This window comes from Balaenoptera ricei, chromosome X (genome assembly GCF_028023285.1).
Source record: "Balaenoptera ricei isolate mBalRic1 chromosome X, mBalRic1.hap2, whole genome shotgun sequence".
NCBI classification, from domain to species: Eukaryota; Metazoa; Chordata; class Mammalia; order Artiodactyla; family Balaenopteridae; genus Balaenoptera; species Balaenoptera ricei.
In genome coordinates this window covers 11,362,727-11,388,393 of record NC_082660.1, presented here as the reverse complement: position 1 = coordinate 11,388,393, position 25,667 = coordinate 11,362,727, and the positions used below count along the sequence as shown (strand labels likewise).

The 25,667-nt window shown below is 45.3% G+C and overlaps 1 protein-coding gene across 3 annotated transcripts; it reads left to right on the top strand.

Annotated features, from left to right (window-relative positions):
• Nucleotides 1-1,079: 1,079 nt before the first annotated feature.
• GEMIN8 (gem nuclear organelle associated protein 8) lies at nucleotides 1,080-21,893 on the top strand. Of its 3 annotated transcripts, none has more exons than XM_059910343.1 (5): nucleotides 1,080-1,225; nucleotides 6,356-6,412; nucleotides 9,746-9,790; nucleotides 10,421-10,862; nucleotides 21,226-21,893. In XM_059910343.1, exons 3-5 carry the CDS (start codon nucleotides 9,779-9,781, stop codon nucleotides 21,483-21,485), a joined length of 714 nt encoding a protein of 237 aa, XP_059766326.1. In that variant the 5' UTR covers nucleotides 1,080-1,225; nucleotides 6,356-6,412; nucleotides 9,746-9,778; the 3' UTR covers nucleotides 21,486-21,893. The 3 variants fall into 3 exon arrangements, with proteins under 3 accessions (XP_059766326.1, XP_059766325.1, XP_059766327.1); XM_059910344.1 differs by lacking the exon at nucleotides 1,080-1,225 and adding an exon at nucleotides 1,268-1,569; XM_059910342.1 differs by lacking the exon at nucleotides 6,356-6,412.
• Nucleotides 21,894-25,667: the final 3,774 nt, after the last annotated feature.

Genomic DNA, 25,667 nt, shown 5'->3' with positions numbered 1-25,667 from the left:
GTGATGTGTATTACTCCACATTCTTTTTTTTTTTTTTTTTTTTTTTTCACACACACACACACACTGTATTTTATTTTTACAAGAGATAAATCGACTGACACCAAGCATTGTACATGGATGACCACAACAAAAGCAACAATGATTGCAATTACCAAACATGAAACACACTCATACTATGTCATAGTATTGACATTCAGTCCAGTAATCCTCCACTGTAACAGCTCCTTTACTTTGCAGTGAAAATTGATTTGTATATTCTTTGCCTCTGAGTCCTTGTGGAATTTTTTTTTTTTTTTTTTTTTTTATTAGGCATTTAAGTTGTTTCCACTTTCCACTTTTTGAAATAATTCTTCGATGAGCATCCAGTTTACGTCTGTTTTTCCTTGGAATAAATTCTCGGAAGTGAACATTCTAGTACAGAAATATGCCCCCTTTTAGGGCTCTTGGCGCAATTTGCCAAATTACCCCAGAAAGGATTATGCCACTTAGGCTTTGAGTGATTTATGCTTGGTTATCATTGATCCTCTGCGATGCTAACAGAACAGGTATTGCTGATAATGATTGTGATGATTAAAAAAATGTTAATAGGCACCAATTGTTGTCAGCTATCACGCACCAGGCCCTGTGCACCAGGTATTTCTCACCTCTTCGGGGCGAGAACCCGAGGCTTAGGGAGGTTAATAAACTAAGCGCTAGAATCGCACTCAAACTCAGATCTGGGTGACTATTTTCAAAGCCTGGGCCACGACCACCCTCCGTTTTAGTTTTTAAAAAAAGCAAAGGCTAACTAAACACAAGGGAACGGAAGTGAGAACGTTCAGAGCGAAGAGTTAAATGCCACGGAACTGTAGCGGAGGCGGAAGCCGTCCAGAAACGACCGTCGTCTTCCCGACCACCGCCCGACCCCGAGGCACAGGACTGCCCCCACCCGAGTGCCGCGACCCGGTCACTACACCCTGCACCGGCCGTCCCCACGCTCCGCCCCGAGAGGCGGAGCCCCCATTGCGCGCCACTCCCCCTGCGTGGTGCGGAACGCGGCGAGGACGTGACGTCAACCGCGGGGGGGCTGGACTTCCTGCACGTCATGGCCACGTGACCCGCACCGGCCGCTCACGCCTAGTCGCCCCGGCAACAGCCTCTCCCACGCACCGCGTCTCCTGTTTCCCACCGGAAATAGGTCCCTGCTCGCCCACCGCCCAGGATTCGCAAGCTACGCGCCGTCGAGGTGACTCCGGGGGCGGCTAGGTTTCATTTGGGGAGTGAAGGAGGCCCCTGGAGGCCCCTGAGCCTGGCGGCCCCTGAGCCTGACTTTCTCTGAGGCCGGGAGAGCAGAGGGCTTGGCTGTCACGTTATCGTCGTAATTATCAGCATCCCGCGAATTGTGAGAGGGAACTGGTTCCAGAGCCCCTCGGCTCTGCCGTGCGCCAGAATCACTGGATGGCTTTTAAATGCCCGGGCCTCCATGCCAGACCAGTTAAATTCGAATTTCTAGAAGTGGGGCCCCGGCATCGGTATTTTTATAAAAGCTCCCCATTGTGATTCTGATGTGCCAGGTAACACCATGTCAAGGTAGGTCTGGAAGGTGAATTCGGGCTTTGCCCATCCAGCCCAGAATCAGAACAGATCACCCAGGTCAGCCTCATCCTTAGAGGGAAGGCTAGGATATTGGCCCGTCTATTCAAAAATTGGGGGTTTTTTTTCCTCTCTTTTCCCTCGCACGTTGACCTCTGTGGGAGGTCAGAGGTTTTGATGGTAGTTACCTGGAGAACATTTGGCACCTGCGGTCTTCTCTGCGCCTTACCTGTGAAGGTGGAGAATGTCTTTTCCCTCTGTTCTTCCTCAGTAGTTAAGTGAAGTTGCACCAGTGGCCAACGAAGTACCTTTTAGCTCTGAAATCCTGAGAGTCCCTTAGTACAGACCAGATGGTTCTGAATAAGTTTATTTTTTTCAGGAATGATTTTTAAAGTTGTTTCACAGGCTAGATTCTGTATTCAGCTGTTTTGCACCTTAAGTCAGAATAACATTACTTGAAAGTTTAGACTGAAGATTAATAACACAAATAACATTTCTGGAGTTACTTACTCTCAGAGTTCCCATGAATTATGGGGTGGGGGTAACCTTTACACGTACAGTTTTTACAAATATAGTTTATAGGAGTAACAGCTCCTTTGGGATGGCAATGTGAACAGAAACCGTATATTTTCCAAGACTGTTACCTAGTAACTTTGGATCGGCATAACTGAAGGCAAGTTCACAGTAAGGTGTACAGATCTCCTCTGAGTATTCGTTGCTGTGCTGGGAAAGTATATAAACTAAAGCTCCAGAGAGAATTTTCATTGTAAAAGTGTTTTACAGAGGGTGAAGGATTATTTTGGTTTTTAGGGTGCAACATGTAAGGATAGGGTGAAATGAGCAGGATAGGGAGGAAAACTGAACAAGTAAGCATAGAGCAGAGGTTGGAGAATTCACAAAATAGGTGCGGAACTCTTGAAACTTCCTTCCGCATTCGCGGATACGTAGGGCCGACTCTACCACGCCATTTTATATAATGGACTTGAGCATCCGTGGACTTTGGTCTCTTGCGGGGCGAGGTCCTGCAGCCAATTCCCCACGAACACTGAGGGACGTCTGTACTTCTCTACAATAGGAAATCCAGCTATAGAACAGTGTAAAAAAGTGAACAGGTGAAAAAAGAGCATAACTTGTTGATCAAAGGTCAGATGATTTGAAAATATCTTTGAAAACATATTAATGTATTTAGATATCTACTTTCCGAAAAGATTTGGAGCTTTATAGCCAGAGTTATTTGAGTTACTAGCTACTCAATGATTTTAGGGAGGGTAGAGGTTGGAGGAGAGTGTAACAGGAAATGGCGATCCCAACAGCATCCAAGGGCAGGAAATATTAGCTATGATTTTTGTATGCTGGAAGGAAAAAAGGAAATTTAAAAGGAACAGATGGCAGAATCCAGGCCTACAAGTAATTGATTAAATGCCCAAATGAGAGGGGCATAGTGAGTGCCGTTTAAATTCAGAAAAGAGAGATTAACGTGGAATTACCCTGTATGTGTTTATGGAAGGAAAACTTGAAATAAGGCTCCTGACATCCGATGGTGACTTTAACCACTTTAAACCAGTCGTGGTTTATGCTCTTAACTTGTATTACCTACCTGGCCAACCCTTATTCCTTCATGGTCACACTAGGTTTTGCTGTTTGAAGAATATACTTGCAGTGAAGGGAGCTTATCTGTTTCCTCTTTTGCGTTGTATTCTGTCCTTGTCGGTTACCCCAATTTTCAGCTTTCACATTGCCTGTTGTGTTCAAGAGTCGGGGGTAACCTTGTTTTGGGGCTGTCCTCATATTTCACTTCTGATTCTTATGTTAGTCACGTGGGGATTTGGTGAACTTGCAAATAAATCCATTCCCAAATCCATCACCCTTGCTGACAAATTAAACAGTGCCATTCTGTGGGTAGAATATGGTTTGTATGAAAAAGAAGAATTGTTAACTACATCCTTTCAGCCTTCCTCCTTCCCCATGCTGTGCCTTCATTGTGACATTGCTTCTTATTGCAACAGCCAGAAGAGTAAATTGGGGCTTGGGGTCGAGAGAATGAAAGGGAAATGAAACTCAGGTTTGAGGCTCACTCACCCATCAGTTTTAACTGTTATAGGCGGACAGAGGCAGGCCTTCTAAACACAGTAGCTTGTGCGCTTGTAGGAGGCCTGTGTCTGGAGGAAAGATGGAGCTTGGACTGCTGAGGGTGGGAAAAGGCCATTCAGACTTGAGCCATCTCTGATGTCCAAATCACTAAGCCGGGACCACGCCAAGCCACAGGAGGGAGCCTCTGAGGGCAGCAAGCCAGATGAACTTGCCAGCCTCAGATCGAAGCTGGGGGTGCCGGCAAGAAGCAGTGCTCTCCAAAAAACCACATTTTCTCATTTGTCTTAGTTGAGGAAGTTCCTACCAGTGTGTGCGTTTATTGGGAGACATCTTCTCTGATAGGGTTATTACCGCATATACCGAGATTCCGTAGAACTGCATATGACTCAATGTATGTAATTCAGATTTCTCACCATACCGTCATTTATTTTGAGCCATCTCCAGCAGACCCCGTTCCTTCTACCTTGAAACCGTATATACTGAAGGCCTAATTAGATCCCTCCAATTCTCCGGTTGGCTCAGAGAACCAAATTAGGGAGAGCCTTATGGGAAAGCTGTGTATCTTATTTAATGACCAACGTTGAATGTGTTTCTATGCAAAAAATCAAAGCCGATGAGTTTTCATGTATTTAATTTTCAGAATTCTAGTGGAAAAGGAGGATAGAGAGGAAAATCCAGTTACAGAGGATACATTATCATTTCGAAGGGAATTTGTGTTTTATTTATCTGGTTGCTATGATGCATCCTAGATCCTATATTTATAAGAATCTAAATAGGCAGTAAAAAGAATTTGTGCAAGGAATTCCTTGGTGGTCGAATGGTTAGGACTCCGTGCTTCCACTGTCCGGGGCACAGGTTCAATCCCTGGTCGGGGAACTAAGATCTCACAAGCTGTGCAGCTCGGCCAAAAAAAAAAAAAAAAATTTGTACAATGTCACTACCTTTCAACAAAGCCACATTCCTTATTGGTGGAAATGTTTAATGACTCAATGGAAATAGTCACATTTTATCCATTGAAAACCACAAAGCTCATGTCTGTTGTTGTTCATGTATATTTATGCATTTAAAAATGTGTCTCCCAGGATAAGCAGAGTCATTGAAGAATGAGTGCAGTTTTTAAGAAAGGCTATATGGAAAAATATATCATTCGAGACTCAGAGGCACTGCCTTTTGCCTGTGGGCCTCAGCAGTGTTTCGTGAATGACCTCAACGCTGTTTTTTTCCTCAACGCTGTTTTTTTCCTTCCTCTTCTGGTGGCTGAGGACAGACAATGAATTCGGTCTCTGTACTCGCCCAGGCTCAGCTGGGCAGTGACTGTCGGGCCATTGTCCTCCCTGGAGAGGGCTTCCCGGTTGGTAGTGCCGTGAATCCTGGCCTTCCCTGACATTGACCCTCTCTTTTCTTTCATCTCCACCATCCCATTAGGAGAAAGGTTGCTGTGCAGTTCACGAAGCCAGGTGCCAGAAAAGAGTCGGAGACACTCTGGGGAGGTGGGGAATGACAGATAAAATTAAAAACCATTGAAAGGGCAGCTCAATCTGCTGCTACCTTAAGCTTTCTTTTCTTTGAGCTGGTGGTGGTGTGTGACAGTACTGCTGTAGGGTCTAGAATTATTTTAATGTTGGCTTTTCAGAAGCCCAGGCATTTTTATTAGGTCCTTAATTAAGCTCCTTTGTGGAACCCAGCTTTGAAAAGCTAACAGGGCCCATTCTTAGAGTAGGGTCTCACCTTCCCTTGGGTGCTAACTGATGTGGTCAGCCGGGAAGGATATGGATTCCTTCTTCCAGGGAATAAACACTCGGAACTCTCTCCTGCTTCCCGTCCTTGTTGGGTTCCTGCCTAGCCCGGGGCAGCTAGTAGAATCTCCATCAGAAATCACGGCACTACATACGCTTTCTAAGCCCTGTTGATTGGTCCTGTTTTGCAGGAGTCAGGGTGGGGTTTTTTTGTTTGTTTTTTGTTTTTCTTAATTAAGTCTTTAAATGTCTATGGAGCTCTTTAAGAAATGGTCCGATTTGCTTATTTAGTCACAGAGAGGATTCTTTTGTCCCCAGTATTAGGAACTGGTCACCAAATTGCTGTTGGTCATAATCACAGTTTTCTTGCTTCCACTAGTCTTATTCTGAGCCTAATAACTTATAAGACGGGTGAGAATCTCAGAGTTCCTCCACTGATTTCCAAGTGCAAAGCGAGGAACAATTAGTATGCTCAACATACTGAGGGCAGGGTCTATGGGGCCTGTAATGGATTTAACATAAAGCAGGGGTGGGCAGGCGATGGCCCACGGCTAAGAATGATGTTTACATTTTTAAAGGGTTGTTTTTTAATTTAAAAAAAAAGAGGACGGCTATGTAACAGTATATGTGACACACAAGCCCAGAATATTTACTATTTGGCCCTTTAGAGAAAAAAATTTGCTGGTATAAAACACCAACAGTAATACTGGGAATAGCGAGCTAATAATAAAGTTCTATGCAAGCTGCTCTTTCTTTAGATGTGTTTTTCTATACTTTTTCTTATTTGATTTGAGAGAGACTGATTAATTTGTCATTCATTCTCAGGAATATTTTGTTCAACTTGAAGAAAATTTTATTTTATTTATTTATTATTTTTATTGAAGTATAGTTGGTTTACAATGTTGTATTAGTTTCAAGTATACAGCAAAATGATTCAGTTATATATTCTTTTTCAGATTCTTTTCCCATATAGGTTATTACAGAGTATTGCGTAGAGTTCCCTGTGCTAGACGGTAGGTCCTTGTTGGTTACCTATTTTATATATAGTCGTGTGTATATGTTAATCCCGACCTCCTAGTGTATCCCTCCCCCACCTTTCCCCTTTGGTAACCTTAAGTTCGTTTTCTGTCTGTGGATCTCTTTCTGTTTTGTATATAAGTTCATTTATATCATTTTTTTTTTTTTAGATTCCACATATAAGCGATGCTCTTTTTAATTGAGTATCTATAGGATTTTAGGAATCTTAAAGATACTTAAAATGTAAAAGGATATGATACATAGGTTTTGGGATTTGGGGAGGGAAAATAATAAATCCAAGGGTGAAATGAGCAGCCTGAGGACTCTAAACGTGCTAGAAGATGGCAGCAGATTTGATTATAAGTGTCCCAGTGGCCAAAGCAATGAGGAAAGCATAATCAGAAGAAAATCGATGACAAAGGTGCCTGTGTTCCATGATTAATGTAAATTCATCTTTCCTTAATGGCCTGGGTCTTAAAAGAGGTCAGCATCTCGGCAGATGAGTTGATATGCTTTATAGGTAGTCAGCAGCCTGCGCTGAATCTGAACGGCTTCTGGTCCAAATGCTGCGACTGGCTTTCTTCGGTCATCCCAGCTCCTAGTCCTGGCTGCTTTCTTGCAAAAGTGCCCAGAGTGGCTGTGGTGATTTCTGAGGCAGTGGAACGTGGCAGCCCTTCTATCAAATTATTTGTTGAATCAAAGGCATAAGTAAATAACCACTCCTCAAATTAGCATTCCCATCCCTTTTTAATCACAGCCATTGGCATTTGAACAGCCTGGGGAACTCGTTGAATTACACTTGAACCTCTTAAACAGTTGTTTACTCTACCACGCATGCCTAACTTCTAGCTCTGCAGAGGGGAGCCTCTCATAAGCCATCTTGTGCATTTTCACAATACTGGTACTACTGCTTCTAAAGCCAGGCTGGATTTTCCCAATTATAAATAAAAACAGGATTGTCTGAGGTCTGCAGTAGTGTTCAATCACAATGATATTTATTACATATCTGAAGCTGTCAGATCTCCCAGTTCGAGATAATTAATATTTACATTGATCTGGTTCTAAGTACGTATTTTATAAGGCATAGAAGTCTGGATTCAAAACTCTTAATTTCCCCAAGATGCGCAGATGTCTCATAGGCTTTTTTAATTTAATTCCTATGCTAATTGTTAATCTCTAAAACAAATTTGATTAAGATACACATGGAGTTCACTTTAATGTCATTTTGTGCTTCAGGCACTCAGAAAGCTGTTCAGATTTCAGTGGTAGACATATAAAACCTGGCTGGAGTGAATTAGCCACTTAAAGGCTGCACCTTACACTTTAGCACTCAAGTGTATACTGATCTCTACTGTAATTTCTTTTGTGTTGGTTTTACTTCTGTAGGTGGTTAGCCCCTTAGTAGTATTGACTGTTTTTATATGCATTTCTTCGGTAGCCTATAAAGCACATAGCAGTTAGCCAGATTTTCAGATAATTGTTTGTTTTAAGCCTTTAAATTATAGTTGTAAAGTGATGTGAACAATAATTTACACTTGTATTTTCACTGTACTTGTTAGCTTTTCCCCAGTTTACATTCACTGCGTGTGTGTGTGTTTGTGAATTTAGAACAGGGAACAGGAAGTGTGGGCTGTGTTTAAGAAAAATTCACGGAAGACCGTGTCAGCCCTCTTGGAAACACCCTCTTCGAAAGCTTATTATATTTAAAAAGAATGTGAATCTTTCTCTTTAGGCTAAATCTTAAAAGATGGGGTCAATTTAACATCTCAGTGTTCCACATTAACCATAGCAAAACATCTGGTGGAGATTACAAAATAAGTCAAGTTTATTTCTTAAGGCTTGGAGATTTTAAAATTCTACCCTATGATTAAGTAAAGTAGGAAAAATAGGACTCCTTCGGTATCTGATTTCCAGAGTTTCAAAACCCAAGTACCTGTTTGCTCAGCATCACATTGTGTTAGGGGTTTTGTCTCATAGCTGCTTAAATTCTCATGCATTTTAGGCTATTGCTTTTGTTTAACTTTTTTTTAAAGTACATTCTGGTGTCGGCTGGCACTTGAGCATCTCTGAACCCTTGAACAGAAGGGAAAAAATTGAAGTGTGTTTTAAATAGGTTGTAAAAGGTGCAGATGCAGATTAAACTTTACCTTGAGGTATTTCCTGCCATATCAGTAAATCACAAGAGGTAGATAGCACGGAAGGGAGTAAATCCTGGCAGAGCAAGGCTGTTGGGCAAAGGTATCCTACGCGGTCACTTGGTGGAGTCCCCAGGTGACCAGATCCTCCTCCCGCAGAGACGCAGCGTGGGTAGGCAGGGAGACTGTAGTGTCACACGCTGGCTGAAAGATGCTTTTTGCAGTCAAAACCAAAGCAAGGTGCATTTGGGGGGCTTAAAGCCCAGGGTACAACCCAGCCGAGAGAGTTGTTTTATTTAGAGAGGCTTCTCCAAGTCCCAGGCCTGCAGCAAGACCCAACAAAGATTTCCAGTGAGTTGGCAAGATGTATTCTATTCTACTCAGGCCTCTGGGAGATCCAGGGTTAATTTATTTATTTTTTTTAATGAACCTTTTTTTTATATATAAATTTATTTATTCATTTATTTAATTTTTGGCTGCATTGGGTCTTCGCCGCTGCACGCGGGCTTCCTCTCGTTGCGGCGAGCGGGGGCGACTCTTCGTTGCGGTGCGCGGGCTTCTCATTGCGGTGGCTTCTCTTGTGGCGGAGCACGGGCTCTAGGCACGCGAGCTTCAGTAGTTGTGGCACATGGGCTTCAGTAGTTGTGGCTCACGGGCTCTAGAGCGCAGGCTCAGTAGTTGTGGCACATGGGCTTAGTTGCTTCGCGGCATGTGGGATCTTCCCAGACCAGAGCTCGAACCCGTGTCTCCTGCGTTGGCAGACGGATTCTTAACCACTGCGCCACCAGGGAAGCCCTCCAGGGTTAATTTAAATAGGCATTGGCATGAACTATGGGTTAGTAAATAAAGTAATAGTTGTACATTTTTAGTTCATGTTCCGTGTATTATTTTTTTACATACATATGACTAGCTATTTATGTGGTTACTCTCGTGGACTTTACTTTCAATAGGGAAACAAGTACTATACTTGAAAAATGCAGTGTCCTTTGAGCCACTGAGTCACACCTAAGGGGATCCCTCCTTTTTAGACCACTAGCCCAGGTGTCGGTCCTGTCGTGGTGTGTTGCGTGACGGTCAGGCACCGTCCTGGGGAGAGAGCAGCCTCTGAGGAGCCGCTCTGCGAACCGCAAAATAGCTACGAATATCACAGCCCTGGACTGACCAGACGTCTGCACTGTGCTTGTTCTTTCCTAGTTTCGGCGCTCGTTTGGACCTTCACAATCAGAGATGGCAGCAGAGGTAAGATTTTTTTTTTTAACTGATGAGAAAAAAGGTAAGTTTTAGTCCTTAAGGTCTTGGTGTCTCATTGCATGATGGAGAAGACCAAAGAAATACATCAGAAAACTAAAGGTAGAGCACCATCGGGTGTGTTGCTCGTCATCTTTTGTCCCAGGCACTGAGGAGTGGGCCGCCAGCACGTGTTTAGGGGGCAGAGAGGGAGGGACCAGAGAACGTCATGCTCACCAGTTCATGTGGTTCTTGGCAGGCGTTTCTAACTTGGAATTAGTCATTTAATCACAGTGGGTAGAAAGGGCCAAGATGATAGACATCGGGTCCTCCTGCCCCCTGCGTCTCATCTAGAAATGATCATTATTAGCCTCTGTCCCCACTTTATAATGGGCCGTAACCTCAAACTAATTGTTCTGTGTGTGCCTCATGCGCATGTACTTCAGAGCAAGTGTGCACACGCCTGGCGCCCATCGTGGGCGTGGATCCGTCTTATATTCTCCTTGGCCCCGTAGCACCCTCGTGGAGAGGAGATGTTTAGTAGATACCCAGTAAACACACGGTTAGTTGATTGAACGTTTGAAGGTTTCTCTTGAGGCTGAACCGCGTGGTGTCTAGCCTACATTTCTTTGTGTTTTGTAGCCGGCAGCAGCGCAAGCTCTGGAGTCTTGGTCCTCTCATCCGGTCTACGCACGATACTGGCAACATTACCATCAGGCGATGGCGTGGATGTGCAGCCATCAGAATGCCTACCGGAAGGCCGTGACATCGTGCAGCACCTCCCCGTGGTACTTTTCTGCCGTGGGCCCTCCCCAGAGCGCTTATGCTAAGAAGGCCGGAAGGCCTCAGTCCTGCTACAAGCGCCCCCCAGCCTCCCGGGACTCCCACCGCCGTCATTCACGCGCTGGCGGGCGTGGACCACATCCACGCGGCAGAGAACAGCCAGCTTGGTCCGCAGAGGAGGAGAAGGAGAAAGAGAGCGAGTCCGACGATGGCGGCATAGAATGCGACGTGAGCAACATGGAGATCACGGAGGAGCTACGCCAGTACTTCGCCCAGACCGAGAGGCACCAGGAGGAGCGCCGTAAGTGCCGCCCGCCCCGCTCCGCGGCCTTGCCCCGCCCCGCCTCTGGCCTTGTCTCCTGCCCACGTTTATTTTTATTTATTTATTTATTTTGGCTGCCCTGGCTCTTACTTGTTGCACGCAGGATCTTCATTTCAGCACTCGCTGGCATGCGGGCTTCTTAGTTGCGGCATGCATGCCGGATCTAGTTCCCCAACCAGGAATTGAACCCAGGCCCCCTGCTTCGGGAGCATGGAGTCTTACCCACTGGACCACCAGGGAAGTCCCGTCCGGCCCTCATTTATAACCTTCTAAGTCCTCCCTTGGGTACAGATAATATTTCAAACCCAATCCTAAGCCTGGAAAAGCTCTGGTCATGTGGTACCTCACTTATATTAGTTTCCAGGGTTGTTTTAATATAGGACTTTTTTTTTTTAGTTCTAGAACAAAACTTATCCTAATAGTACCTCTGCCATTTACTGAATTTCAGACAATGCACCAGATGGGGTGTGTGCGTGCGTGTGTGTGTGCGTGCATTCCCTAGTCTACACAGCAGTCCCTCAAGGTTTTAAGCCCATTTCACATCTAAGGAAGGTGAGCCTTCAGGAGCTTCATGGACTTGTTCTGTGGTATCAACTAGTAATTTGCCGTTAGGATTCAAAGCAAGGTCTGTGTGACTCCAGTTCCCGTGCTCGTTCCTCTAGCGCAGACTCAGGGCTTAGGACCACTAGGTTCCTAAAATGCTGTTGCCACCTCACTGGTACACAGCTCAGAGACTGCCCTGGTGTTGCAGAGCTACCAGGTCTTAAATCTCAAGCTCCCTTCAGAGTAGACACCAGTGTGAACCTAAAAAGAATAACAAAATGCCTGGTATTTACCCTCTCTGGTTTGATCCTGTGCCGTGGCTGTCTGTTCCTGGGGTTAGAGAATTATGATAATGGTCTTAAATCTTCAGTCGGAAAGCAGGAATTTTATTTTTTTAATTTCTTACTAACTTGCCACAAAAAACTAAAACTGCTTTTTGTGCTTTCCTTACTGTTAAGATTCACCAGCCCATTTACATTTTAAGTGTCTCTAACAGACATACAAATGCTTTTCTCCCTATTACAACATGCTGTCTCAATATTGTTTTTATTGAGTTCTAATTATATATTTTGCCTAGAATTTTCTAGTAAACGGAGACATAGAAGCCTGGGGATGGGTGCATTTCATTTACATCTTGCTTGATCTGTGTTTTCCTAATGATGGGCGAGCATTTATTGATTCCCCCACTGGGTGCCAGGAACTGAGCGGTGGGCTGTGTATAAAGTCTCAGGCCCTTTAGTGTCTGCCTGTGATTCTTCACTACTCATTCAGTTTTACTTCCCTTCTTTTGATTAAACCTTTGACTTCTTTGATGCATATTAGAAAGTATATGCAAACAAGTATTTTTAAAACAGTACTTTCTATTACACATAGAATGCATGTCTTTCCTTGATCTTCGGAAATAAATTTTACCTTTTTTCAAAATACATTTGAAATAACTGTTAGTCTAATTTAAAAGTATGTAACAGATGAGGGAGAGTTGGCATTGGAGCATGTCCACGTGTGGTTGGAATGCTGTTTGTTACAGCTTTTGAAAAAGAAAATATGATGGAGACAGGTCTTGTTTCTGTTGTTCGTACCCAAAGGCAGAAGAACATGTTTTTCCTGCCAGAGAGAGTGCCACATTTATGATAGAAGTTGTAATTAAGGATGGGAGCAAACCCCAGCCACCTAAAAGGCCGTTTTGAATGACCTGCTAATTTAAAATAAACCTGACAGAGTTATTCAATGAAAAATAGAGATGAGTGACGTGAAAATAGAATAATGAAATGCGTCCTTCACTTGTCAGCAGTTCAGTTACAGACGTCTGGTTAAGAACCATCCCTGTTTCTCCGTCTTGCCTTTGTCAGGTAGAATTCTAGGTAGGTTAAGAAAAAGTCATGAAAATTGCCTGCTAAGTTTTGCCTGGCACTTAATATTATTTTGAATGAATGAATGAAGTCTTCCAGTATTAATTATAAGCCTTAAATCAGAACTTTTCAAACCTTATCCCATGAAGTGCTAAACTTGCTATGGTTCTTTGGGCCATTTTACAAGGTGAAGTAGGCATTGAATATTTTATAAACTTGAGGAACTGCATGTTTCGTTTGATATCATCCCTAAATCTGCTTAGTTTGCATCAGGGCTCCGAGTCCTATTATTATCGTCACTGTTACAGGTTGAATTGTGTCCCCTAAAAAAAGATTTGTTGGAGTCCTAACCCCCACCCAGACCTCAGGATGTGACTTATTTGGAGAGAGGGTCTTCACAGAGGTAACAAGTTAAAATGAGATTAGGGTGGGCCCTGATCCAGTATGACTGGTGTCCTTATAAAAAGAGAAAAATTTGGAAACAGAGACAGACGCGCACCCAGGGAGAACGGCACGAGAGGACTGGAGTTCTGCTGCCACAAGCCAAGAACTTCCAGAAGCTGGGAGAAAGGCCTGGAACAGACCTTCCCTAGCGCCTCTGGACGGGCACGGCCCTGCCGATAGCTTGATCTCAGACTTCCGGCCTCCCCAGCTGTGAGACAAGACATTTCTGTTGTTCTAAGGCACCCAGTGTGCTGCACTTTGTTACAGCAGCCCTAGGAAACTAATACAATCACCCTGTCAGAATTTTCTTTGTTTCCAAATGCAGTCTGTGAGTGGGACATAAGTGAACCACACAGGTCTTGTCATTGCTGTGAAGAAAATCTGGTACATGTTTGTTTTACCGTGATCTAGATAGCAAACCAACAAAAGAGGGAATTTTATGGAAACCCTTACAACCTCCATCCCTACTCACCAATACTTACATTATTGTTAGTAGAATTATACAGGGGTAGCTGTGGCAGGACCGCTGGAATCACAGGCTTCCAGCCCCGCTCCAGCACTTACTAGCTGGAGGTTCTTATCCTGTGCACCGCTACCCTGTGCCTCAGTCTCCTCATCTGTGAAATGGGGATTCTAATGAATGGGGTGGTAACTATGAAGATTAACTGAGATAAGAAAAGTTATACAACAGTGCTCTGTACGGAAGTCAGTGCCCAAGAAGTGTTAGTTGTTATGGTTTGTTGCTAATAATTCATCCTTTAACATGGATTATTAACCATAAACCGGTTTTACTCCGATACTGTCTTGATTAGTGCTTGATTGTTATTTTTTTTAATTGAAGTATAGTTGATTTACAATGTCATGTCAATTACTGCTGCATAGCAAAATGACTCAGTTGTACATTTATATATTCTTTTTCATATTCTTTTCCATTATGGTTTATCACAGGATATTGAATATAGTTCCCTATGCTATACAGTAGGACCTTGTTGTTTATCCATCCTATATATAAAAGCTTACATCTGCTAATCCCAAACTCCCACTCCATCCCTCTCCCACCTCCCCTCCCTCTTGGCAACCACAAGTCTGTTCTCTATGTGAGTCTGTTTCTGTTTCATAGATAAGTTCATTTGTGTCATATTTTAGATTCCACATATAAGGGATATCATATGGTATTTGTCTTTCTCTGTCTGACTTACTTCACTTAGTATGATCATCTCTGGTTGCTGATTAGTGAGTGCTTGACTGAGATTCTGCATATTTTTAATAAAGTGTTCTCTGACTTCGAAAAAAAAGAAGTCATATATTTCTGCCCTAGGCAGCACTTTTCAAACTCTTAAATTGATTTAGAATATTTAAAACATAAAAGAATGAAAAGCTTTGATATCTGTCGAATTGAGCCACTAATACAATTTTGTCAAAGTAGTCATTACCACAACTTTTAGTTCTGTTTCGAGGACATTCTTGCTTGATATAAGTTAATATAGTAACCTACACGGGCTGGGGAAATGAACCTGCTTCCACCTTCCTCAAAACAGCACTAAACGCATTGAGCTTCCGCTACTTTGTGCTTTAAAAATGTGTAATTGTAGCATAATTCAAAATTGCTTGTGCTGGGATCTCTGATGCTCTTGTGTCCTGCAGTCCGCCCTGAAAGCTTTATCAGGTCCCCGGGAGACATGAGAGTTGTCTGGCGAGGGTGAGAACAGGCTTTGGTGTCGGAATCTAATCTTCCTGCGAAAGATGCAGTCTCTGTGAGAAGCAGCTGCCAGGGCCTGACGCTGCCCCACCAAAAATAATGGGCAGCACTTCACCAGCGCTAGGTTTTTCACCAGCACTTTCAGTGGCATATAGGATCAATTCGTGTTCCTTGGAGCAGTCATGAATGATGGCATTCAGACATAAGTAATTGGAATGCCCATGGTGCTTTCCAATCCATTACCTTCGCTAGAAATGCTCACAGAGGTTTAGTTACATACACAGTTGGGAAATGTTTGAATAAAGAGATGAGGGACCTGAGTCATGTGAACACTCGGTTGAAGTTGTTTTGCTCTTTGAGCCACTAGAAGCTACTTACTCGCTTAGGACAAATTCAGCCCTGAACATGAATCATTTAGAGAACACAGATTGTATAAAATATTACTAGCAAGGGAAAATGTAGCTGAACTTGAAAGATTTAGCTTTTCAGGACTATTCACCTCCACAGGAATGTATACGTTATATAATTCATCATCATCTGAGTCTTATTTAATATTTTCTTGGGATAAAATCCTTTAGACTGGACAGCGTGTTCTTGTTTGTGATTACTGTTCCTCCAGACAGTCTCTAATTTCACATATTTCAGCAATAAAAACCAAAAAAATATTAAGTAGGGTAAACAAAGAACTCTTTTTTGTGCAGCGGTAACAGGCATGCTTTTGATTATATTATATGTCATCGTTTCCTAGCGAGATATTGCTGTTATTTAAAACTTCACTGGTAACATTACTTATGGGAAAGTAGACAGTTGTGAAGTTTTAAAAGGTCAGCTGTGTTGTCCATTATTTCTTAGGAAAAATGTTTATTGTTAGGTTAAGGAAGGTATCATTTTTTTAGTCATAAATAACCATCAGTTGAGACTGCGAGGTCCTCGTCCTAATACTTAGAGGGAAAATGAGTGAAAGTTCTCATTCTCCGTAGAGAAGCAGGCCTCCCGAAACAAACACTTGCCACTGTTGTCTCGGCACGAGCCAGTCAGATAGTTGTCACCTGTGTTTTGGGGGTAGATGTCGGGCCCAAACAGGGACATTTTCTCAAAGAGCATAAACCCATGTGGGAAGAGAAGACAAAATCAAGTTTAAAATGATACCTACAAGAGCCATTTATGGTGTGGGCCATGGGTAGTCTTGCAAATGAGGGGAAGAGCCAGTGGGCTCAGTGGTCAGAGGAGCTCCACGGGATGGTTGTGGAGAAACGGAGTGCACACTAGGCTTTGAGGGATGGGGGCAGTGCGGAATGAGGGGGAAGGAAAGAAAGGGCTAAGTGCACTCCCCACCCAGCACTCAAAGTGCCGGTCTTACCAAGGGCCCAGGTGTACTTTGTGGACATTTAATGGGCGACATCTGCTCCTTTACGTTGTGTCCACCGGAGCAGGAAGGTTTAGACTCTCGTCTTCCTAGTGAACCTTCCGTCAGTCTGCTGGAACCCATCCCGCTCTCCCTCATTCCACCCTCCACAGAAAACCTCGAAGATAAAACGAAACCTACGGCCCAGTGTTTAGGGAGCTATCTTAGTTTCGCCAATGAGATTCAAGTGTGGAATCGTGCTGATTGAGCACAATTCCGCCATGTGTGTGTTTCTTCTAGTCCAGATGTTCGGGGCATCAAACCAGTCCGTGAGAAGATACGTGTGAATGGCCATAGAAAAATGGAAGGGAGGGATGGAAACGCACGGACTTGGGGATTACATCTGTCGTGGAGTGAGGGACGTGGGGTGAGGATGGAAGGCCCGTCAGTAATGGCTCCAGCCCTGCTGGCAAGCACCTGTGTTCCGGGTGTGTTGCTGACAAGCCAGAAACGAGGCATTCATGACATAAATCAAGTCTGTGCTTTCGCTCGGTCGTGCTGAGGTCATTAACTCTGGCAACACAGCAGAGAATATAATCAGACGTGCTAATCCTAGAAAAATGGGGGGAAATCACATTCTTTAACACTCATTTGTCTTAGTGCTTTGTCCTCCAAAATGTTCTGCCTTTGAGCTCATTATCTTGGAATACTGAATGAATGTTTTCCTGCTATGTCAGGGTCTCTGAAGTCCAAGTCACTTCCCATGATTGTTTTTTCCTTTATAGACTTTAAGCCTACATTGCTAACACCATGTAAATGTATAGATTGAGGCAAAAAATATCAAGGTTATATACCCTGAACACAGATGGAGTCCAGTAGAGTTTCTCCTTAATAGTATAATACTGTTTTTCCTGTTTTAACTCTGTATGCATGTTAACCCCTGAATTAGTTTCCTAGTACTATTGTAACAAATTACCACAAACTGTGTGGCTTAAAACTACAGAAATTTATTCTCTTACAATTCTGCAGGCCAGAAGACCAAAATCAAGCTGTCGGCAGGGCCACGCTTCCTTCCAAGGGCTCTAGGGCCTGCCTCTTCCAGCTTCTGGCAGCTCCTGGCTTTCATTGGCTTGTGGCAGCAAGGCTGCCATCTCTGCCGCCATCTTTATATGGTTTCCCCCTGTGTCTGTATGTGTCCTTTTCTGTCTGACATAAGGACACTCACTGGATTTAGGACCCACCCTAATCTAGAATCATCTCATCTCAATCCTTAATTACATCCCCAAAGACCCTATTTCCAAATAAGATCACATTCTGAGGTTCTGGGTTGATGGAGATTTGTGGGGAGGCTATTCACCCCACTACAACCCTGTTTTAAAGCTGAAATTGAAAAAGATACTCTGATTTGTATTAACACAAATTGCCTTGGCCAAATATCCTACAAGAAAAAAGTGCTTGGTAACACTGAGTCCCACAGCTGTTTTCGGGAAAAATGACCGACCTCTGCATGACAAGGCCCCTGTTCAGTTATGTCTGAAGCGTGTTGTTCGACTTCTCTGCTTCAGTCAGATGACTTTCCATCTGGCTGGCTGAGCCCTCACCTTGTTTTGACAGGAAGAAGAACTGCCAGTGATTGAGAATCCTTTCTTCCATGGGGAGGGAGGAGGCAATAAATAGAACCTAGAATAAGTGGATGCCCTCAAATGAGTATTGCATCCTAAGGCTTGCTTGGTCCCCTAGGTCGGTATACACTGAAGCACTTTCACGTGCTACCTGTAGCCTCCAGCGCCCAGCTAGTCTGAGGGTATTTAGTTTTAAGCTGACTGGTTTTCAAATTTATAGTCTAATGTTAGAACTTTTTTTTTTTTTTTTGTGAGTAAGTAGAGGGAAAGCAACTCAAATGTAAGGGAACAAAATCAGACCCCCAACTCAGCGGTGCCCCTTCCTTCCCCCTCCCCCAACCTCTCCCCCATGGAGACTCAAGGACCTGAGGGAGGGGGCCCTACCCAGCGCCTTTTGAGAGTTCAGCATCTCTTTCTCTATCCCTGGGTTGTCATTTTTCTCCAGTAGCATCTGGAAGGAACAGCTGTTTACAAAAAATAATGTCTGGCCTTTGTCTGAGCTTTTTCTTGACAACCTCTGAGCACCTGCTTTGGGTCGGGCATTGCGGCCTCCCCCAGGGCTGGGGAGACAGGGTGAGTCAAGGCCACAGTGCCCTCCCCCGTAGTGGACTTCCGCAGGTGGGCCGCTGGTGCCAGGGGACCCGCTTCCCGGCCCTCCGATCTACGTTTGAGGGCAGCTACCCGCCGTGCAGGAAACCAGGAAACCTCCACACTTCTTGTGAGACTGGGAGGGGACCAGGGTTGGGCCTTAAATTTTCATGTGGAAACCTGGATGGGAAGGAGATAAAAATAGAGAACCGAGAGCAGAGGGCCGTGTCTTTTATTCTTTTACGCTCACACCGTATAAAGTCTATTAAGAACTAAAACCGTGTGATGGTTGCTGTGATGAGCACATGCTGAGCGCAGACTCGGGAAACAGCACAGGCTCCACTGACGGCCGGCCAGCTGGGGTTGCTCTGGCCTCACGTAGCGTTTCGTCCACAGCTGTCAGTGAGAGGAAAGGGCTCTTGGCGTATAAATTGTTAGACCGATTTAACGTCTGCAAGATAGTTTTTGTCAGAAGGGCAGCAGAAAGAAGCATCATTATAAGCATGTTAAGTTATAAGGAAAAGAAAAATAAAGATGCAAAAGTAAAAAGGTTAAATTCACATATCCTAACGGCAGAGAGCAACACTTACTAAGATAGCAAAGATTCCAGTGTTTATTAAAACTTTTAAACTGAGAGACTGATTTCGACAGGAAGTTGAACATCTGTTGTGTCACTAAATCTGTCAGTGAGAACGATGATAGTCTTGGGACAAATTCGAGAGTGAAAGGCCCGTGGTCTGGGAGGCTCTGTCGTCTACATGCAGAGGCTCTGAGGGATCACGTGGGATCGTCTCCTCGGGGCCGAGGATTGGTAACGTGTCACAGGTGGCAGAGGGGCTCTTCTGTCCCTGGCTCGGGTGGAGATGCCAAGCCTTTGGAAGAGTAGTCCCAGGGGAGGAGGTGGTAGAATTCAGACACCCATGAGAATTGAACATCTTAAATCCGGAAGTTTCAGATTTGCCAGAAAGACCAAAAATGAGAAACAAATACTTGTTGACCTCCCATTCATTTGCATATCAGGCCAATATTTTGGTTTAGTTCTGCCTTTCACAGTAGGTCAATTCTGTCTTTTTCGTGGATAAGGTAACAGTTACATTGCATTTCTTTTGCTTGACAGTCATTTGGCTTATTCCCATAGTACTTCCTTGTATAAAAACAAACTGCAGAAGCGACGGTGGGGGTCAGTCCCAACCTCCTGATTTTACAGATGAGAAACTCCAAATCTAGTGAGGCAAAGTGCCTTTTCTAAAATTGTAAGCAGTAAAGCTTGATGTAGAGCTGGAACCTGTTATCCTCGTGTCCCGCGTTCTTTTCTCTGTTTGCGGGGGAGCCGCATCACCAAGTGTAGGGAGGAGATGGTGGCACTGACTCCAGGGGGGAAAAAATTTAAAAAATAAACTGCAGATGTGCTAAGAGACGAATGGTCACATGCATTTTTAATAATGCTTCCAAGTGTGTAAAACTCCTTCCCTCCAGCTCCAAGGTGCGATTTATAAAGAACGGGATTTGTGAGTGTCTAGGCCTAGCCACATAAATAGCCTAGCCATGTAAATATCTTGCCGGTCACTTGATTTGCTCACTGTTGTGTTCCCCTCCATACTCGGCTTTCATTCGGCTACTTTTTTTGTTTTTAACGAAGGAAAGAATTATATCATTGTTTTATTCCCCTACAACCATCTTCACTCCTTAGCATTTCTCTTGCTAGCGGTGGCTACAGATGTGTGCATTCTGCTACCAGTTTCTCTGTTCTTGACAGTCACAAAAATCTGTCAGTTGGCTAAATTTGACCTTATGTTTTGTTGACATTTTTATGTTGTTTCTATTTACATAAGAATACAAGTTACGATACTAGGACTTGTTACAGTAAAATTCGAGAGGGGAGAATAACCTGAGTAAATCTGTCTTGCTTTACAAGAATCCATTTCAATTCGTAGGATTAGAGCATATAACCGTCCCACCTGAAGTTTAGCCTAAGCTGACCTGGGAGGTGAAGGGGCAGGTCCCATCCCTCGGTGAGGAAGGGGGCCGGCTGCTGCGGGGCAACACAGCAGCAAGACGAGGTGGCCAAGGCCTCCCTGCCATCCGCAGAATTATCCTTTCTTGGCCCTTTTACCTTCGACAAGGGTTGAATCGGTTAACCTTTCCTTGTGTGGTGTGATTTGCGTTTGGGACGCACGCAGGGGTCCTGATCGTGGTGGAGTTCTCTAGCTGCTAGCCTTGCCCTTTTCCAGATGACCTCAAACCCATACCTCTTCCAAAGAGGTCACTTTTTCCCCCACCATCTCATTTGTGGTGGCAGGTACTACTTCTTGCAACACTGGACTTTCCGGGAAGCGTTTCCTTTCCCTGCCGGCCCGGTGCAGTGTTTGAAGCCACGTGAGCGCCACCAGCCATGCCCCGCTGGGCAGCTTGTGGGCAGCGGTGTAGACGAAGAGGGAGACCCACGTGGTTGCATTTCTCTCCTCTGTTTTCAGGGCCCGTTGCAGAGGTTGGATAACTTGGGCTGACACGTTTCCTGGTGGCTTGTTGCCACTTCTATTTGCGTGTAGCCCTCTGATAAGTGAGTGAGCGATGCGCCTCCTAACTAAGGAGATAACGATAATCCGGCGCAGGTCACGCCTTGGAGTCCGAGAACCTCCCAGCCGGCGGGGCGGGCGCGGGGCACTTAGAGGGGGAGGGCGGAGGGGGCCGGGGGCCAGGCGAGATCACCCGGCTCACGGCGTCTCCGGCGCGCGTGTCGCTTGCTTCCCAGGGCGACAGCAGCAGCTGGACGCGGCGCGCCTGCAGGACTACGTGAACGCGGATCACGACCTGTACCGCGACAGGCGCCGCCGCTCCGCGCTGCCCCCGGCTGAGCGGCCCGGCGAGCGGCGCCGAGCCGAGATGCGGCGCCTGTACGGGCCCAGCGCCGCCAAGATCCAGGCCATGGAGGCGGCCGTGCAGCTCAGCTTCGACAAGCACTGCGACCGCAAGCAGCCGAAGTACTGGCCAGTCATCCCGCTCAAGTTCTGAGCCGCGCCCCTTCCTCTCGCGCTCCCCCTCTCCCCCGTCCCCCTGTCCCCCTCTCCCCCGTCCCCCTCTCCCCCCTCCCCCTCTCCCCCTGTCCCCCTGTCCCCCTCTCCCCCTCTCCCCCTGTCCCCCTCTCCCCCTCTCCCCCTCTCCCCCTGTCCCCCTCTCCCCCTCTCCCCCTGTCCCCCTCTCCCCCTCTCCCGTGGCTCTTCTCTGGATAAGGCTGACTAATGAGCACGTTCACCAAAGTCCCCTGGGGGCGGGGGTAATGTCAGCCACCTGGAGGTGGGCAGGACTGTCCTGCTGCCAACATGAGAGATCTTCTCTTGAGATAAAATGAGAATTTCATATACATCCCACTGGTTTTTAATGTCAGTAAGAGCGACCAGTTCATTAAAGTTCTCGCTTGGAGATACTGCCTAGTTGTTGCGTTTGTGTTTTCTTGTATCTTTAACCCAACCAAACTAGGCAAAGGCCTTCAGTGAGTCAGGTGTTCTCTCCCACTCCAAGTCCTTTAGGCCCGCAGAAGAGGATGCAAGCCCGCCGGACGAATACCGCTTCTCCAGCACAGAGCTCGGCGTGCATGTTCTATCAAGGGCCTGAGAGTTCCTAGTTTTGGCTTTCAGGCCAGGTGGTATGTGTCCTGACTCCTCTGTTCTGCCCTTGCAGCAGGAAAGCAGCCAGAGATGGTAAGAAAACAACCGGGCGTGGCTGCATGCCAATAAAACTTTATTTATAAAAACAGGCCGCAGGCCAGGTTTGGCCTGTGGGTGGTAGCTTGCCAACTCCTGCTCTAAAGGAATGAGAATCCCTGTCTGATGTCCTTCTGGTTATCTGCTTGTCTCTACAGAGCTTGAATGTCATCCAGAATTGAGAGCCAAGGATGGTAGTTCCCAAACCTGCTCACCTCTGCAGTCTCCTCTGTTGTAGAAAAGGTATAATTGAGCTCTTATTACAGGGAGCGAATATTGTTTTGATAAAAGAATACATTTCTGAGAACGAAAACCTAAAAAGGGACGAGACAGTCCATTTGTAAAAGCCAGCTGCCTTTTAAATAAGTTATTACAGTGCGTTGCCGGGGTGAGCCGCGCTGACCTGAGAATCTTACCACGTCCATCAAAGGTTGCTGAAAAGATGTAGTATTAACATGCTTCTCCCTCGGAACACTTAGCTGCACATTTCAGCCCCTGCCCTGAGACAAATGCATTACTTTCATCAGCCCTGGGTGCTTATTTTTCCAAGTTCCCGTTTTATTACTGGAGTTGCAGTTTGTGCTTGGGTATTGCAGACAAAAATCACAATTAACTTCCCCTGAGGTGACATGTGACCAAAATTTCAAATCTTTACCAGTTCTCTTTTTTTATTTGAAACCCGTACGGCTAAATAGAAAATTAACGTGACTGAGGCACATATACAAACCAGTCTATAATTGCAGCAGGTTCTTAGCTATTTGCGAGTGAAGTGTTTCTCTTTACAAAGGACTCTCCTACCTTCCCCCAGAGAAACCACCAGGCTGGTCCCACCCCTGCTGGCTAGTTACTTCCACCTCCCAGTGCTTGGTGTTCCTCACTCTTGAGGTGGGTATTCATGATTCCCCCACATGGGGTCCTTGGGCGGACCACCTAGAGTTAGTGCCTGGAAAATGCATAGCGCTGGCCACACGGTATATACTCAGTCAATGTTGACACTTATTTATTCCCTGTCTTTAATTTTTTTTTTTGGTTGCTCTGGGTCTCAGTTGCAGCTCGCGGGCTCCTTAGTTGTGGTTCGAGGGCTCCTTAGTTGCAGCTCACCAGCTCCTGAGTTGTGGCGTGTGGGCTCCTTAGTTGTGGCACGTGGGCTCCTTCGTCGTGGCCTGCGAACTCTTAGTTGCAGCATGCATGCAGGATCTAGTTCCCTGACCAGGGATCGAACCCGGGCACCCTGCATTGGGAGCACGGAGTCTTATCCACTGTGCCACCAGGGAAGTCCTATTCCCTGTCTTTAAAAATTGCCAAAGAGTGCCAGCTATGGAACTTCTTCCAGCTATGGAGACATGTCTCCCTGTCAGCAATTGGAATGGACGGACTGGCTCTTGACACCTGAGTCCCACCTGTCCTTCTTCCCTGATGTCTCATTTGTGATCATTTGTGATAGGAGGGACCCATTTACACAGCAGGTGTTTAGTCCTTTCCATCCCAGTTAGCTGGACCATGGCCTCTTCCCTCGGGGCAGTGGCAGCCTGGGAGGGGCAGACAGGTGTGCGATGGTTGTAGTTGCAGTATGTGCACAGTGGAGAGAGAGGTGAGGGCAGGCTTTGTCGGCCTCAGCGTTGGTGACATTCGGGGCTGGATCATCCTTTGTTCTAAAATAGTACATACCATGGATGCATACATATGTCCTCAAATTGAGAAACTCTCTTCAAAAAGATTCACACACACCAGCTTCAGAACAGAGGTTAGTTCTGAGCAGGGAGAGGATTGGAGTGCTAATCCAAAGGGGTTTTTCTGTCTCCCTGATGTAATTTCTTTATAACAGAAAAGCTATGGCAGCAACCCAGCTTTGATGGAGGCCCCCAAATTCATCAAACTTCTGACACAAAATAGTTTCTCTTTCACTTCATTTTTAGGGTTAACTGTAACATGAAATGTTTATTTATCAAACACTGATATAAGGTTTACTATGGGCCACATACTTTTCTAATTGCTTTACAAATATTAATTTCTTCAGCAATCAACCTATGACACACCTATGAAGTAGCTATTATAGGTATACAACCTGTTTTCCAAAACTCTTAGGTCAGGTGTGTTTCAGAATTCAGACACTGTACTTTTGAAAAGTAGAACAGCATATTGTGGAACTTGTTCCAGTGGGCTGGGGCAGCAGCCTGCCATCAAAGCCAGTTGTTGCAGTAAAATGGAAGAATATACTAAGTGGGATAAGTAAAGACCATAAATATCCCCAATTCCATTCACGTCAGGTTTTGTCATCAAATCCTTATAGTCAAGTCAGGTTTGGCTGCCAAACAAATTATTTAAAAACAAAACGTAACACAACTTCCAGTTTCCAGAGCTTTGGGGATTTCAGGAAAGTGGTGAAGGAATATTATTTCCATTTCACAGATGAGGAAACTGAAGCACAGAGAAATTAACCAACTTAAGTTTGCTCTCAGTGGTGGAAGTGAGGGTCAAACCCAGATGTTCTGACTCCTGAACTCCCCACTTTTAGCTGCTCCACCCTGCTGAACTTGGCCTCTAAACCATATTCACAATACGTGTAAAGCACAGTGTATCCAGAGCACGGTGAAGAATCTGGAGCTGATTATGGCCCTCAGCAAGATTCCAGTGTGTTCCATGCTGGAGCACGGGGTTAGGCTCTAGTCCTGCTGGAGACTGTGTGACTCTGGACAATGTACTTGTTCTTTGTCTGAATTTTAGAAATGAGCCTATAGCAGCAAGGAGAGGGGACACAGTCGAGCTATTGAAGAATTGGATGTTCTGGGGCTTGGCAATTTGGGGCAGGTGAGGAAAAGTCTAGGATGGCTCGGGTTTCTGTCTTGGATAGTGGTTCTCATCGTTGAGCTAAAGAAAACACTGAGAAACAGGCTTAGGAAGAAGGATAATTAACTCCATTTGGGGACACAGTGAGTTTGAATAGCTCACAGGATACCCAGTGACATCCTGTCGGTCACTGGATATTTGGGCTTGGAACTCAGTGGAGAGGGTCTGCATCAAAGATACAGACTTCTGGGACTTCCCTGGTGGCACAGTGGTTAAGAATCCACCTGCCAATGCAGGGGACACGGGTTCGATCCGCAGTCCGGGAAGATCCCACATGCCGTGGAGCACCTAAGCCCGTGCGCCACAACTACTGAAGCCCACGCGCCTAGAGCCCGTGCTCCGCAACAAGAGAAGCCACTGCAGTGAGAAGCCCGCGCACCGCAACGAAGAGTAGCCCCCGCTCACCGCAACTAGAGAAAGCCCGTGTGCAGCAACGAAGACCCAACACAGCCAAAAATAAAATAAAATAATATATATATAGACTTCTGAGTCCTCAGCCTTACGAATATGGAAAAGGGGGCCATATACAGCCTAGGAGGAATGGACCAGTGACAGTGGGTCCCTGAAGACAGTGACTTTAACATGCAGGTAAAGAGGAGTCTGTAAAAGGAACTGAGAAGAAATGGCAAAGTCAAAGAAGAGGAGA